Source organism: Vicugna pacos, chromosome 7, assembly GCF_048564905.1.
Source record: "Vicugna pacos chromosome 7, VicPac4, whole genome shotgun sequence".
NCBI lineage: Eukaryota > Metazoa > Chordata > Mammalia > Artiodactyla > Camelidae > Vicugna > Vicugna pacos.
In genome coordinates, this window is record NC_132993.1 from 83,652,595 (window position 1) to 83,670,605 (window position 18,011).

The following is an 18,011-nucleotide window of genomic DNA, read 5'->3' on the forward strand; positions in this document are numbered from 1 at the left end:
AAGAATAAAGGAACAATAAAGAAGAACAAAAAATAAAGATACAATAATGTCAGACATATAGATCAATGGAATAAAATTAAACATTCAGTAATTAACCCATACATTTCCAGTCAGTTCATTGTAGACAAAGGTGCCAAGGCAGTTCAATGAGGGGAAAGAACAATCTTCTCAACAGATGAGACTGACAACTGGGTATCCACATGCAAAAAGAATAAAGCTCAGCCACTCCTTCACATCTTATACAAAAATTAACTCAACATGGATAAAAAACCTGCATGGAAGAACTAAAACTATAAAATTCTTTTTAAAGAAGTACAGATATTCATGATCCTGAATCAGGCAATGGTTTCTCAGATATGACTAAAGCACAAGCAACCAAAAAACAGATAAATAAGGCTATCAAAGTTAAAGACTTTTTGCTTCAAAGGTCACTACCTTATAAGGTGAAAAGACAACTCACAGAACAGGACAAAATATTTGCAAGTTATCTGACAAGAGCACAGTATCTAGAATTAAAAAGAACTCTTACAGTTAAACAGTAACAAAAATCCAATTTAAAAGCGGGCAAAGAACTTCCATAGAAGACATACAAATGGCCAATAAGCACATGAAACGACACTCAACATTATTAGTCATCAGGGAAATGCAAATCAAAACCACACTGCGATGCCACCTCACAGTCATCAGGACGGCAACAAGCACAAAATAAAATCAGGACAATAACAAGTGTCGAGGATGTGGAGGAATATGAACCTGCCCACATTTTTGGCAGATGTGTAAAATGTAAAATGGTGCAAGCACTTTGGGACACAGTTTGGCAGTTTTTCAAGAAGTTAATTATGCAGCTACCATATGACCCAGCAATTCCCCCCTAGGTACATACCCAAGAGAACTGAAAGCAGACGTCCACATACAGGGGTACACAGAAAGACTGGGGTGCGAGGGGGTGCACGGTGAGGAGTGCAGAGATGCCCCCTCTTCTCCAGCCTCATCCCCACGACAAGTTCTGAGATGCCAGCAAAGAACCAGTGAGGTGGCTGAAATGTAGGAAGAGAGGTTGAGACCACCTCAGAAAAGACCTCGCATTCAGGGAAACGTCCCGTCACAGGCCAGAGGCCACCACCCTGAGATGCTGATGAGGACCCTACTACAGCAGCCCCCTGAGCCCAAGAACAATACCCAGCAAGCTAAGGAATGTTTCTCTTACTAGACAGTAAAAAAGATAAAGATGCACAAATGCACTGTGTGTGGGTATATCCAAAGAACACATCCATTTTTACCAAGCATAATTAAAGTTATATTCAATATGGGAAATGGCTTAAAACCCACAGCCGTTCCCACCAATACCCAAAACCACCCTCATCCACATAGGACGATTTACAGCAGATGATGAGTACAATCTAAATCATTTTCTTAAAATTACAATTTTAAAAAATTTAACACTAGTGTCCATTTTCAGCTTCAGTTTTAGCTAATTTTGTTCAATTTCGAGTTCTACCTGTATCTTCTGAACAGCTGCATTTTGGAGTGCGTTTATGTAATCAAATACAATGGAAGGATGAATTGCAAGTGATAAAATTCCTACTGCGTATGGCTGCTGGCTATTAGCAAATGAGAGAGGGCCCAAATCACCACAGAGAAGGGCCTTACATGAAGGGAACAAATCATTTCATTTCTGTAACAATTAAACTGGAAACCATTAGTAGAATTCAGACAAAACTCCTCTAATGTGATAAGAAGATTAATGTGGATTATAAGGTAGTAAAGGTTCAAATTAACTGACCCTCGAAGAAGCTCCATCAAAATGCAACCCACGCCCTTGTAATCCTGATTGTATGGCAGAAGCCATGAGAAAAAAAAAGACATTAATTTCATTACATAAAAATTAGTAAGTTCTGCAAGGAAAAATACCACAAACCAACTCAAAGGATCAATAACAAAATAGAACAACAGATCTGGGACACATCACTGATAAAGGGCTGATTTTTCTAATATATGAAGAGCTCCTAGAAATCAGGAAGAAAAAGAACAACCTAACAGAACACAAGCAAAAGACATAACCAGTTCCAAGGAAAGGCACATGTAAAAAGATGCCCAACCTCACTCACAAGAGAAAGATTCATACTATAGCCAGATGACGTTTTTCACTTACGTAACTTATAAATTATAAAACCCAAGGGTTTGATGACATACTACTATCAGCAAATTTGTGAAAACCAAGGAATATTGTACATCATTGGGGGGAAAACTAAATTAGTACAACCCCTATGGAGGGCAATTTAACAATGCCTATTGAAATCAGAAACACATTTTTATTTGGTTTTGGGATTTTTTAGAAACACATTTTAATACCGTCTATCTCTGCACTTCATGGAATCTGTTCTCTATGGAATGCATATATATAAAATGAAATTTATTAAAGGGCAGTCATTGCTTTATTGTTTATAATGACAACAACAACAAAAAAGATTGGAAACAACCAAAATGCCAATTAGCAGGGGACCAGTTGAGTAATCAGTTTGCTGCTTGAAGGGAATACAAGCAGAGACTGGAGACTTTGAGGGGGTCGGCGGGGGAATGGTTCAAGGCACTTGGCTCTCAGGGTCCTGACAGCCTGAGCCAAATGGAATGGGAAATCCTAGGTCTACCGAGACTTCACTGGGCAGTCACCGCTGGTTGGCAGGCACTCCTGAGGCACTGGGAGCATGGCAGCAAACACAAGAGAGCAGAGTCGCCCTGGCGGGGCCAACAGTGGGAATGGGAACATATCATCTGCACCAAAGGTGGGGACGTGATAGTATCCATTCATATTTGATTGTACATGTACAGAAAATATCTGCCAGAATATCCCAGAAGTGAGTCACATGATGACTGAGGGCAGGGTGGGGGCTGGAATGGGACAGAAGGACAGAAGGAAAGACTTTTCATTGCACATTTTTATACTTTTGAACAGGTAAATGTCCTATGCATTCAAACAGAAAAACTTTTAAACAGATAAATGCACTCTATTAGCCTTTCCTGCTATGGAAGTTTCCTGTAATAAAGAGTCTTCCTACATTTTTTCTGAACACCTTCTAAGAAGGGAACAGCATGTTACAGAGCTTTTAGCACAAATTCCGGAAGCTGAATCAAGCTCTAGGGCAAAGCATCACCGTACAAGATGTGCCCAGGGGCCTCGGTGCTGTTCTGGAAGGTTCCCATGGTGAGGCTAGGGATGGCAGGAGGGCCGTGAGCCCACCAGTCAGCAGGACCTCACCAGTCAGTACAGACCACCCACAGTCTCCAAGAGGAAAGAGAATACTGAGAAGGAAATTAATTCACTTGTCATTCAATGTCACCCAGCCATGCCCCTGTGCGCAACAATATCATGACATGTTCCACTCAAAAGACGACTGATCAAATAGCGTGGGGTTGGGTGCCGGGTCCTGCTCTCTGTGCCACTACCTCACCAGATAGTCGGGCCTCAGCAGTTTACATCTCTGGGAGAGTTTTTCCATCTGCAAAATGAGAGGTTAGACTAAAAACATCTGGAGTTCAAATTTCGAGCGTTAACATCTTATGATTCAATGAAATGCCAGGTTTACAACCATCCCCAGCTGACATTAGCAATCACACAAACATCTATGTCCTGGTCTTCTCCCCACTCCATGGCTACACTGAGGAAAGAATGGGGAACTTGGCTGCTTCTCCTAAGCGGTGTAGACAAAGCAAAGAGCATGTTGAAGCAAAGACCTAACTACATTTCACGAATGCATGAGACCAAAGCTTCATATTGGGGGAGGAGTGGAATTAGGTTTATTTATTTGTTTATTTTAATGGAAGCACTGGGGATTGAACCCAGGACCCCAGGCATACTAAGCACGTACTCTACCACTGAGCTATACCCTCCTCCTTCAAAGCTTCATTTTGAGAAGTTTTTCTTTAGATTCACCAGGAAAATTATAAAAACAAAAAACGGCTGAATGTAAAATAAGAACACTTGAACATGCAGCACTGTCCGCATGTACGTATCTGTCCCCCGCTACATCTGAGAGGCAAATCCACTTCTACAGCAAAAAAATCAGCAAGGAGTAAAAGAGAGGCAACGTTCTGAGGCCTCAAGCCCCAAGCTGAAGGGGGCCCAGAACCCCGCTCTGTGAACGCGCAATGCCTCCCACATCTAACCATTCCCCCCGTACGCCCACCCCCTCACACACAGAGCTCCCTACAAACCCAGAACAGCTGAGCTGCTACAATCACAGCTACCATCATGATGACAGCTGATGGGTGCCACAGACAAAAACCAAAAATAAACACCGCTGACAGGTAGTGGTGACAGGTACCTTAGGGAACAGCTGGAAAGGAGCCAGTCCACAAAGAAAAGTGGCAACTCTGACAAATAAACCCTTAGGCCAGCAAAAGCCAAGAGATACAAAATAAACTTATTCCCAAGTTTTAAGTGAGGCATGACTAAAGAAACTGAGAGACCACAAATGTTTATAGAAGGCTGCAGTAGAAGAGTGGCAAGGAATCTGATCCGATCAAGATGGCAGAGGAGTGGAACCACAAGCGCGCCTCCTCTCACGGTCACAACAATATCACAACTGACTGCTAAACAAACATCAATAAAAAAAGACTGGAACCTAGCAAAACAAGATCTTCTTCAACTGGAAACATAAAGCAGGGCGGCAGGAGGCGCACGCTCACAATATAACTGCCCCAGGTGGGCGACCCAAAAGCTGGAGAGAAATTATACTGCAGAGACCCTCCTACAGGAATGAGTGCTGAACCCCACATCAGGCTCCCCAGACCGGGGTCCCAGCCTTGGGAACAGAAGCCCCCCCAAAGCACCTGATTTTGAAGGCTAGCAAGGTTTAACTGCAGGAGTTCCAAGGGACTGGAGGAAATAGACTTCACTCTCTTGGGAAGCGCACACAGAATCTCTCATGTGCCAGGACCAAGGGCAGAGGCAGTGATTTCACAGGAACTTGGGCCAGACCTGCCTGCTAGTTTGGGAAGGTCTCCTAGGGAGGTTGGGGGCGGAGGTAGGAGGGTGGCTGTGGCTCACCCTGGGGACATAAAAGTTGGTGGCAGACAACTGGAGAGTGTTCATCTACATGAGCTTTCCTGGAGGCTGACATCTTGCTTGGGCCACTGGCACCAAGACCTGGCCCCACCCAATAGCCTGTAGGCTTAAGTGCTGGGATGTCTCAGGCCAAACAACATACTGGGTGGGGATGCAGCCCTGCCCATCAGCAGACTTCCTGAGCCCAAAACCACCTCTAGACATGCCCCTAGATACGGCCCTGCCCACTGGAGGGCCAGGACCTAGCTCCACCCAGCAGTTGTCAGGCACTGACGCCTCCTGCCAGGAGACCCATCAGGGGGCAGATACCAGAAGAACAACAATCCCACAGCCTATGGAAGGTGTCTCCAAAAGCAGGCCAGACTCTACACTGGGACCAGCTGGACCCTGGCCCTTAGGTGACAAGAGGGGAGTGCAATGCTGGGACACACAGGACATTTCATACAGAGGGCCGCTTTCCCAAGGTTGAGAAATGTAACTAACCTACATAAAAACTCAAATAGAAATTTAGACAAAATGAGGTGGCAGAGGAATATGCTCCAGGCAAAGGCACAAGATAAAATCCCAGAAGAAGAAATAAGTGATGAGGAGATAGGCAATCTACCCAAGAAAGAGTTCAGAGTAATGACTGTGAAGATGATCAGAGAGAAGATGATCAGAGGAGAATGGATGCAGAGTGAAGTTTTCAGCAAAGAGTTAAAAAATATAAAGAATACCCAAACAGAGCTGAAGAATACAATTACTGAAATGAGTAACACACTAGAAGGAACCAAGAATAGACTAAATGAGGCAGAAGAATGGAACAGTGAGCTATAAGACAGAGTAGTGGCAACCACCACCGCAGAACAAAGAAAAAAATAATGAAAAGAAATGAGGATAGTTTAAGAGAACTCTGGGACAACATGCAGCACATTAATATTCACATTACAGGGGTTCCAGAAAGAGAAGAGAGAGAGAAAGGACCTGAGAAAATATCTGAAGAGATAACAGCTGAAAACTTCCCTAACATGGGAAAGGAAACAGTCACCCAAGTCCAGGAAGCACAGAGTCCCATACAGGATTAACCCAAAGAGGAACACACTGAGGCACACAGTAATCAAATTGACAAAAATTAAAGATAAAGAGAAAAATATTATAACCAGCAAGAGAAAAGCAACAAATAGCACACAAGGGAACTCCCATAAGGTTATCAGCAGACTTTTCAGCAGAAACTCTACAGGCCAGAAGGGAGTGGCACTTACCCAGCAAGGCTCTTGTTCAGATTTGATGGGAGAAATCAAAAGCTTCAAAAATAAGCAAAAGCTAAAAGAATTCAGCACCACCAAACCAGCTTACAACAAATATTAAAGGAACTTCTAGATGTACAAAAGAAGAGGCCACAACTAGAAACAAGAAAACCACAAAATGGGAAAGCTCACCAGTAAAGGCAAACATACAGTAAAGGTAGGAAATCATTCACACACAGACTAATAGAGAAGTTGAAAGACAAAAGCAGTAAGATCATCTGTATCCACAATAAGTGGTTAAAGGATACACAAAACAATTAGATGTAAAATATGGTATCAAAACCAGTAATTGTGAGGGGAAGAAAGTACAAATGCAGAATAGCTAAAATGCATTTGAAATTAAGACATCAGCAACTTAAAACAATCATGTATATGTTACAGACTTCTATGCCAAAACCTCATGGTAATCACAAACTAAAAATCTGTAAGAGATATACACGGAAAAGAAAGAGGAATTCAAATGTAATGCTGTAGTCAGCAAACCACTAGATAAAAGAACAAAAAGAAGAAAGAAAAAAGACCTCCAAAACAATTATCAAAATGGCAGTAAGAACATACATATCAATAATTACCTTAAATGTAAATGGATTAAACACTCCAACGAAAAGACACAGACTGGTTGAATGGATATAAAAACAGGATGGAGAGAGAGAGAGAGAGAGAGAGAGAGAGAGAGAGAGAGAGAGATGCTGTCTACAAGAGACCCACTTCAGAGCTAGAGACACAGGCTGACAGTGAGGGGACAGAAAAAGATATTCCATGCAAATGGAAAACAAAAGAAAGATGGAGTAGCAATACTTACATCATACAAAACAGACTTTAAAATTAAGACTGTTACAAGAGACAAAGGAGGACACTACATAATGCTCAAAGGATCAATCCAAGAAGATGTAACAATTGTAAATACAGGTGCACCCAACCTAGGAGTCTCAATATAAGGCAACTGTTAATAGACAAAGAGAAATCAACAGTAACACAGTAATAGTGGGGGACACTGACACCCCACTTACCCCAATGGACAGATCATCCAGACAGAAAATCAAAAAGGAAATACAGGCCTTAAATGACGCATCAGACCAGATGGACTTAACTGATATTTACAGAGCATTCCATCCGAAAGCAACAAAATACACATTCTTCTCAAGTGCACATGGAACATTCTTGAGGATAGATCACATGCTGGCCCACAAAGCAAACCTCAGTAAATTTAAGAAAACTGAAATCATATCAAGCATCTTTTCTGACCACAACGCTTTGAGATTAGAAATCAACTCCAAGAAAGTAACTGCAAAAACCGCAAACGCATGGAGGCCAAACCACATGCTACTAAGCAACCAATGGATCACTGAAGAAATCAAAGAAGAAATCAAGAAATACTTAGAGACAAGTGAAAATGAAAACACGGTGATTCAAAACCTCTAGGACACAGCAAAAGTAGTTCTAAGAGAGAAGTTTATAGTGATACAAGCTTACCTCAGGAAACAAGCACAATCTCAAATAAACAACCTAAATTTAAAACTAAAGCAAGTAGAGAAAGAACAAACAAAACCCAAAGTCAGTAGAAGGAAAGTTACCACACAGAGCAGAAATAAATGAAATAGAGACTAAAACAACAAAACAATGATCAATGAAACTAAAAGCTGGTTCTCTGAAAAGATAGATAAAATTAATAAACCTTTAGTCAGATTCATCAAGAAAAAAAGGGAGAGGGCCCAAATTAATAAAATCAGAAATGAAAAAGAACTTACAACCGACACCACAGAAATACAAGGAATCATTAGAGGATACTATGAGCAACTATATGCCAACAAAAATGACAACGTAGAAGAAATGGACAATTTCTTAGAAAGGTACAATTTGGCAAGACTGAACCAGGAAGAAATAGACAATATGAATAGACCAATTACCAGTATTGAAATTGAATCAGTAATTTAAAAACTCCCAACAAAAGTCCAGGACCAGATGGCTTCACAGGCAGACTCTACCAAACATTTAGAGAAGAGTTAACATCCTTCCAAAACTATTCCAAAAAACTGCAGAGGAAGGAATACTGCCAAACTCATTCCATGAGCCCACCATCAGTGATATCAAAATACAAAGATATCACAAAAAAAGAAAATTACAGGCCAATACCACTTATGAATATAGATGCAAAAATCCTCAATGGAATACTAGCAAATCAACTCCAACAATGCATTAAAATGATCATACACCATGATCAAGCGGGATTTACCCCAGAGATGCAAGGATTTTTCAATATCCTCAAATCAGTCAATGTGATACACCACATTAACAAACTGAAAAATAAAAACCATATAATCATCTCAATAGATGCAGAAAAAGCTTTTGATAAAATTCAATGTCCATTTATGATAAAAAAAAAAAACTCTCCAGAAAGTGAGTATAGAGGGAATATACTTCAATATAACAAAGGCCATATATGACAAACCCACAGCTAACATCATACTTAATGGTGAAAAGCTAAAAGCATTTCCTCAAAGATCACAAACAAGACAAGGATGCTCATTCTCACCACTTTCATTCAACATAGTTTTGGAAGTCCTAGCCACAGCAATCAGAGAAGAAAAAGAAATAAAAAGTATCCAAATTGGAAAAGAAGTAAAACTGTCACTGTTTGCAGATGTCAGGATTCTATGCATAGAATCCTAAAGATGCTACCAGAAAACTACTAGAGCTCATCAATGAATTTGGCAAAGTTGCAGGATACAAAATTAATATACAGAAATCAGTTGCATTTCTATACACTAACAATGAAATATCAGAAAAGAAACTAAGGAAATAATCCCATTTACTATCACATCAAAAATAATAAAATATTTAGGAATAAACCGACCTAAGTAAGCAAAGGACCTGTACTACAATAATTATAAGACATTGATGAAAGAAACTGAAGACACAAACAGACGGAAAGATATACTATGTTCTTGAATTGGAAGAATCAGTATTATTAAAACGGTCATACTACCCAAGGCAACATACAGACTCAATGCAATCCCTATCAAATTACCAATAACATTTTCACAGAACTGAAACAAAAAAAAGTTAAAATTTGTATGGAAACACAAAAGACCCTGAACAGCCAAAACAATCTTGAGAAAGAAGAACAGAGCTGAGGGAATCAAACTCCCTGACTTCAGACTACACTACAAAGCTAGAGTAATCAAAACAGTATGGTACTGGCACCAAAACAGACACATAGATCAATGGAACAAGAGAGAAAGTCCAGAAATAAACCCACACACATATGGTCAATTAATCTACGATGAAGAAGGCAAGAATGCACAAGGGAGAAAAGACAGTCTCTTCAACAAATGGTGCTGGGAAAAGCTACTCGTAAAAGAATGAAATTAGAACATTCTCTAACACCGTATACAAAAATAAACTCAAAATGTATTAAAGACCTAAATGTAAGACCAGATACTATAAAACTCCCAGAGAAAAACGTAGGCAGAACTCTCACATAAATCACAGCAATATTTTTTTTGAACCAGCTCCTGGAGTAATAAAAGCAGAAATAAATAAATGGAACCTAATAAAACTTAAAAGCTTTTGCAGAACTTAGGATACCATCAACAAAACAAAGAGACAACCTACAGAATGGGAGAAAATATTTGCAAATGATGCAATCGACAAAGGACTAATTTCCAAAATATACAAACAGTTCATACACCTTAATTAAAAGAAAAATTAACCCAATCAAAAAATGGGCAGAAGACCTAAACAGACATCTCTCCAAGGAAGACATCCAGATGGCCAACAGGCACATGAAAAGATGTTCAACATCACTAATTATCAGAGAAATGCAAATCAAACAATATGAGGCATCAACTCACACCAGTCAGAATGGTCATCATTAAAAAGTCTACAAATAATAAATGCTGGAGAGGGTGTGGGAAAAAAGGAATCCTCCTATACTGTTGGTGAGAATATAGTTTGATGCAGCCATTATGGAAAACATATGGAGATTCCTCAAAAAACTAAAAACAGACTTACTTTATGATCCACTAATTCCACTCCTAGGCATATGTTCAGAGAAAACTATAATTGAAAAGACACATGCACCTCAATATTCACAGCAGCACTATTTACAATAGCCAAGACATGCAAACAATTTAAATGCCCATTGACAGATGACTGGATAAAGAAAATATGGTACACATATACAATGGAATACTACTCGGCCATAAAAAAATTAAATAACTCCATTTGCAGCTACATGGATGGACCTGGAGATCATCACTCTAAGTGAAGTAAGCCAGAAAGAGAAAGAAAAATACCATATGATACCGTTTATATGTGGAATCTAAAAAAAAGACACAAATGAACTTATGTACAAAATAGAAACAGACTCACAGACATAGAGAACAAACTTATGGTTACCAGGAGGTAAATGGAGTGGGAAGGGATAAATTGGGAGTCAAGAGTTGTAGATACTAACTGCTATATATAAAACAGATAAACAACAAGTTTCTACTGTATAGCACAAGGAACTATATTCATTATCTTGTAGTAACCTAAAATGAAAAAGAATATGAAAATGAATATAGGTATGTATATGTATGACTGAAACATTATACTGTGCACCAGAGATTGACACAGCATTGTAAACTGACTATACGTCAATGAAAAAGAACACAAATTTTTTTTAAAAATGACATGGAATCTGAAAGTTACTGAGGTTAAATCTTAAAAGTTCTCATCACACAAACAAACTCCGTAATATGGTGAGGACGTTAACCAGACTTACGGTGGTGATCATTTCACAGTATACACAAATATCGAATCATGATATTGTACATCTGAAACTAATATAACACTGTACGTCAATTATACATCTATTAAAAAAACAAAGAATGGCATGGGGAAAAATCCTACTGGAGAATAAAAAAATTCAACCATGTGGAAAACTAGTATAAATTTAAGTCAGCAGGTGTCACAGAAATGCCAACACCAGATAAATAAATGGCTTAAGTGGAATGCGTTCTTTCAATCCTGGTGTCACGAACGTTCAAGCTCATCCAACACAACTTTGAGTGGTGGAAGTGCTGACTCCAGAGCAAGCCAGCCCGGAGAGACTCTGAACTAATCACTCTCCACCATCTCCTCCTCTGTGTCCGGCAAGTGCCCCGAAGGGCCGTTGGGAAGAAGGGCATGAACAGCGCGTAGCCCTGAGAAGGCGCTGCGCAGTGCTGGCTGAGCTAACAGATTGCCTGTTCATGCTCCACACGGCCCTTGCTACTCCCTGGAACTGCCTGTCGGTGCACCTGTTGCTTGTCACTATCTGAGCCCCACACATGTCGGCTCCACGGCAGCAATCTTCTCTGAGTCTTGGGGACTGCCACATGCTCAGTAAATGTCTGATGCAGAAATGAACAAAACCCAGAGCTATTCTTGGAGAAAGCAAGGCCATATGATCCTAGAGGTCATGGCAAGCGCACGTGAGAGCGCCGTGGATGTGTCCCTTAGCATGATGAAAGGAAGACCAGGACCCTCAAGCACACTGTCTGCGGCAGAGCAGGATCATGAGACAGCCGCCCCAGTCAGCAACGGGCACATATGAGATGCCGTTTTCAATGGGAAGATCTTCCCGGTGGCTGTGGAAAGTACAGCAGGGGATGTCAGGCAGCCCGAGTTTCTATGCCAAAGAAAAAGAACTAGCTTTAGGTTGGGCCTAACACAGGTCCTTTCAGAGGAAGCTCCAAAAGTTCATGGACAAGTTAGAAGCCAGACACTAGATCAGGAAGCTGTCACCTTTTTAGCCAAGTAATGAAGTGTGGTAACGAACACTTCCCATAATTTATTCATCTACATACAATGTAATTCTACCAAAAAGCAAAATGAAAATCAACGCTGAACCCACTAAAACCCTAGAAGGTGCTGAGCAAACTACTCTGACAAGGAAGGTCAGCCTGTACCCACTATGACCTGCCAGAGTCAGAGGGGACGTGGTCATCAGAGGCAGGATTCCGTGGGGATGCTCCCCAGTTACCTGGTCTGACTCGGAGCCTAAAGTCCATCTGGCCAGGGGTCACGGAGCCCTGGTGGACTTCCTGGGACAGGGTGGGAAGAGGGAGAAAGGGAGCAATGAGCAGACAGCGCTGCTCCATCTGACGCCGTCCCCATGGCTCCCTGACCCACATCACACGGAGATGTGAAGGCTCAGGGGCTCGTGCCTCTGCTCCCGTCTTCCATGCTGCACAACGAGCTGCATTCACCTGACACCTGCAGGAAGTCCCAGTCTTCAGAGGCTTCCCAGGCCCCACCCAGATGCCTGCGCAGGGCAGGCTTGTTTGGGGCAGAGCCTGGGGAGCCAGGGAGGGACCAGCAGGGCCCTCAGGAAAGGGTGGTGGGATGGGGGTGGCCTGGAGGTGCTCACTCACTGCCCAGAGGCTGGATGTGCACATGAATCCAGACCAGCAGGAGCTGGCACCACTTTACATGGTGGCGGTCATTTCTCAAAAATGCACATGAAACCCAACTTCCATTATACATGCTCTGGGACCTTCTCTTTTAAAGAAGCCAGGAGTTATTTCTCTTTATAAAGTGAGGAGTGGGACACAGGGGAAACAGTATGAGCTTTAGAAGCAGACACACCTGAATCAAAGCATGGCTTTACCAGTGCACTCATTCAGCCAATCATTCCTTCAAAAGCAGTTGAACAGTGCTCACTGTTCCAGGCATAACAAGAATGAGGGAGACGCAATGGTGAATTTTCCATGTCAATTTAGATAATTAAGTAACTTCTCTCAGCCTCAATTTCTCATCTATAAAACATGAAAGATATTACTTTGCAGGTTGTAGTTTCTCGTGACAATTGAAATAAGGAAATGGTTTCTGGCACATACTAGAATTTTTTATATTGGGGATTATAATAACGATGTCCCATTCACATATCACGAGAGGTTTTTTTTTTTCTTTAAAGTAAGACCTACCTATTTACAATGAGCTACAATAACGTTATTCTCAGCAAGGTCCCCATGTAAATATCTCTCTCGCACTAAAAGATTAAATTTCTACTCAAGCTCATTAAGATGGAGAAATCAGCTCAAGCTGTGAATGGTACAGCTCTGCACAGCACAGGACTGGAAGTCCACCTGTCACTACAGAACCTGTGGGTCTTTGCTCTGCCTCTTGGGACTCCACTTTCTCCATCTGTGAAATGGTTCTAACAATGTCTTGCCTCCTTTGCAGTGCTTCTGCAGAGACTAAATGCAATAAATGATATGAGAATCTTGCAACTTAAAAAACTAAACAAAGCTCAGATGCTATCCACCTAGGGGGCTGAGTTGGGTCTCTCATTTCATGCAGTTAAAAGGGTAGGCTGGGGGATAGGGAGGGGCGCACGTTTGTGACTAAAGAAAAGAAGCAGTTTTCTGTTGGTGGCTCAGCAAGGAGACGAGGGGTGGAAAGGACGGGCCGAGTCAGCTCCAGTGCAGCCCACAGCCTGAAGCCTATGCCCCGAGGAAGGAAGCTGAGCAGAGAAGCTGAACCCCCGGGGTTACCTGCTTGCCCTTCACCACGTGCTTGGGCACGGGCACCTTGAGCTCCAGGTCGGTGTAGTCCTGAGACCAGGTGTAGTTCTCACGCACAGCACCGTTGTAGCTGTCGGGGTTTCTCTGGAACTGCTCCTGTCTCCTGAGAAAGAAGAAGAGACAGATGACAGCCCAGGCCCACACGCAGGACAGGAAGGCCACAGGATACCCAGTAACACACTGTCTTAGGGCCCAAAGAAGTTTTACTGAAACACACTTGTTTTTGCCTTTTAGACTCGCTCTCTGGGAGATTTCCTTTCTGACCCTCCTACTGGGGCCTCCTGGGAAATCAAAGGGAGGAGCCACAGAGAAGATCCTGAGCACAGCACCCTCAAGGTGAGGAGAAGCACCTGCCCAGCACAGTCCACAGTGCAGCCTCCGGGTTTCAGGAAGCTCAGACCAGGCCAGTCCACTCACCAAAGAGCCTCACTAATAAAATCCTGGGGCTTGGGGGGTGCCATAAACTACTTGGCAGGGCTTATCTTTTAAAAAAGGCAAAGCAACTTCAGCCTGCAGCTGCTCAACTTCAATCCTAATCCAACCCCCCAGCCTCCATTTTCTCCTGGTAAATAAATCAAAGCCAAGGCAATGCACTTGACTGCAGGCTTTCTTAAGATGTGAGCAGTGTGCTTATGAGACAGCCTAGAAAACCCAGTCAGCCAAATCCTCCTCTACATGCGTTACCAACTCAGCTCAGATGCAGAGAGCCATAACCAAGAAGCTGATGTTAAAAAACAGAGAAAAAACAATAAAATACCGCCATAAAACTTAAGTGTTAATAACAGTATAAACACCATACAAAAATAAGTTTAGAGTCCATTACAGAGCGTTTGAGATCTAAATTAAAGACAGAAACCTAGTCGCAGAGGAGACAACAACACCTATGAGCAAGGACATCTCACAGCAGGTGCAGCTCGGCCACCTTCTGCCCTCGAGGAGCCCAGCAGATGCACCTGGAGGGAGAGGCCGACGGACAGGACTCCATTCACTGTGTGTCTGCATCTGTGCAGATGAAAACACCTGGGGAAGGGTCGAGAACACATGCACCCTATCAGCCCCTCATCTCTGGTCAGGAGGGGTCAGGAGTAGTGGTTAATGAGGACACATATTTTCCGGCTAAAGTTTTAAGCCAAAAACATGTTTACTTCCCGTGGGTACGACATACACACTTTATATTGTATATACCGTGAGGCTGGGCCTCCAACAGAGCCCAGGCTCTCTGGGCTGGTAAAATGGTGACTGTTATGGGCTGAACTGTGTCCTCAAAAATTAATATGTTGGAAATCATAACCCTGTGCACTTCAGAACATGCCTTATTTGGAGACAGGGTCTACAGAGATGTAATCCAGTTAGAATGAGGTCATCAGGGTGAACCCTGATCCAATGTGACTGTGTCCTTAAAGGGAACAAGATCTAGACACAAAGGCAGACATCACAGAGGGAAATTGTGAAGAGACACGGAGGAAAGATGGTCCCCTGGTGACGGCAATGCAGCTGGAAGCCAAGGAACGCCAAGGACTGTCAGCCATCCCCAAAGCTGGAAGAGGCAAGGAAAGATTCAGCATCTCTAAGGGAGAGCAGCCCTGGGACAACCTGACCCTGGACTTCTGCCTCCACCGCCACAGGAAGTTGAATTTCTGTTGATCTAAGCCACCCAATTTGTAGCAGTTTAGGCCAGGAGTAGGGCTAGGCACTAACCAATCAGAACAGACGCCAGCTCCAACTACCCACTCGGGCCGACCAGGGAGGGATGGCAGGCCCCTGTGAGACCGAGAGCCACAGAGAGAACAGGGTGGGGCAAAGGGGACAGGAACGGTCAGAGCCTAGACACAGGGTAGTCAGGGTAAGCTTGATGTGGATGCCAACAATGCAAGTGTTTACAAAGACTGTTCAGCAAAAAGAGGAAAGGTTTCAACATACTACAAAACTGACAGAGTATGCAGTTTTTGTGTATGGTATAGGTTCACTTTTCTAAGAAAACCCTGTGTGTGTGTGTGTGTGTAAAAGGATGCCCATTAAGTCTCTCTGTCTCTGGGTAGCAGGACAATAAGCAGTTTGACTTGATTTTTTGTATCTTTAGGTATTATCCAAATTCCCTACAACATGTAGACATTTTATCATCAAGAGAAAAAAAAGCTCTTTAAGAACACATGGAGAGGAGATGGTGATCCGCCCTGTGGCCCCCACCCCTGGGGGTGCTCCAGTGGCCATGCCAGCCTGCTTGCGTCCTGAGCCCCTGAAACAGGTGCTAGAGGATGGGGTGGCCAAGACCTCCAAGTCCCTGACCCACAGGCTTCCTCCCCACTTCAGTACCTCCTGCAGCAGAAAAGCTCACATCTGACGGATGCTTGAATGTGCTGAGAATCCCTCCAACGAGCACCAAGTAACAGGAAGGAGCCGGGAGGAGCCCTGACCCTCCCCTCACAGCCTTCTCCGTATGGCCTTTTGAACTGTGTGTGTATGTCACCTGTTTGAAATTAAACTTATAAAACTGTAAGTAAAATACCTACAGACAAAATAAAAGCCACCACGGCCTGGCACCTGGCAAAGATTAAGAAATAAACCTAAAGACCCCTCAAAGTGGGGGGACAGCTACTTGGCTAAGCCCTTATCAGCTGGTTTCCACATGGCCCCTTGCACCAGGCCAGACAGCAGACTAGCAGGTGATGGGAGATGCCACAAGGTCACACGTCCTCAAGGGGACACCCTCCACTCCACAGGTGGCTGTGCTGAAGGAACTCCCCAAGAGCTGGCATTCTCCGAGGGGCCCTGGTCACTCAGCACCGCAGGTGGGCAGCTCTGTAGGCACTCACCCCAACTCACCCTGCAGGGACCTGCAGCCTCTTCCCAGCCGAGCCAGGAGAGTCACTCCCAGCACAGACCAGCAAGCTCTTGGGTGTTTTAACACTCAAAATCCACATCCTCTTTAAATAAAGTTGATTATTTCCAGCCAACATTGTGAAAAAATAAGCCCCCTGTCATGTACAGGTGCTCTGGGCCCCCGCCCTCACTGTGTCATTCCTGACCAGCCTGCAGCCACATCTCAGCGGCTGCTGGCCAGCACCCAGGGTGAAAAGGGGGGCAGGAGGGCGGGGGAGTGGGAAGGGAGAGAGGAGGAGCGTGAGTCAGCAGCCAGGGTGCAGACTGGGGAGCAGGCCTCACTGCAGCGCCCACGTCTGAGGAGCAGGATCAGCCCAGGTAACAGGTTGTAACCATGTTAGAAGAAAAGCCAGGCCCTGTGTCTCCCAGGGACAGGCTCTGCTGAGCAGGCGCCCACAGTCAGTATCACCGGCACAGGTGGGAGATGAGCTCAGGTCCCCACACTGCGGCGGCGTGGGAACCAGAGGGCCGGGTTCAGAACAGCCAGTGGCAAGTAAGTATGAGAAGTAGTGGATAAAGGGGTCACAGCCCCCAAATAAAGGCTTTTGTGCAGGAGGCTAGAGCCCACCCAGGGAATGGGTGATAATTCCCTTGCCAGGCTTCCAGAGTAAGAGGTGGTTTCCCCTCAAAGTGTAGACAGGTGCTAGCCCAGTGCTCACCAGGTTCCCGGAGCCAGGAAAGACCTGCTTCCACCCTGAGAACATCCTGACTCCAAACACTCACACCTGCCCCTCAAGATCTAACGCAAAGGCCACCTCTCCACGGTCCTCGGCCGTGCCCAGCTCTGGCCACACCTCCCCACCCACCTATAGACCCCACTGCCGCTGCACCCAGTGGGAGAGACCAGGGCTTGTGCATGCACAAGCAAGCACGTGGTGTGCATGAGTATGCCGTGTGAATGTGTGTGCTGTGTGTGTGTGTGTGCTGCAAGCGTGCATGGTGTCTATGTGTAGCATGCGTGTGCATGATGTGGGCGCACTTCCACGTGCACGTCTGTACATGTGCATGTGTGATGTGAGCCTGTGTGTGGAGTGTATAAGGCAGTTAATAGGCAGTGGCTCATTCTCTCCCTTCACAGACCAGCTCCGTTTTTCTTACGGACTTCCTTCCCTTCTCTCTGATTCCACCATATCCCACACCTGGATGGGAGCCACAGCTGTTTGGAAATACAGTGATACTTCTTCTGGATTTCTGCATTTCCCAAGCTACATAAAGGTGAGCATTGTT

General features: G+C 43.8%; 1 protein-coding gene across 2 annotated transcripts in view; it reads right to left on the minus strand.

The window, feature by feature from the left end:
* Nucleotides 1–18,011, minus strand: part of NUDCD3 (NudC domain containing 3) — an 89,372-nt gene that overhangs the window by 21,972 nt on the left and 49,389 nt on the right. For both annotated transcript variants that reach the window (XM_072965275.1, XM_031679819.2), the window contains exon 3: nt 13,875–14,007. In XM_072965275.1, coding sequence (XP_072821376.1) covers nt 13,875–14,007 — 133 coding nt within the window. The remainder of the gene's footprint in view (nt 1–13,874; nt 14,008–18,011) is intronic.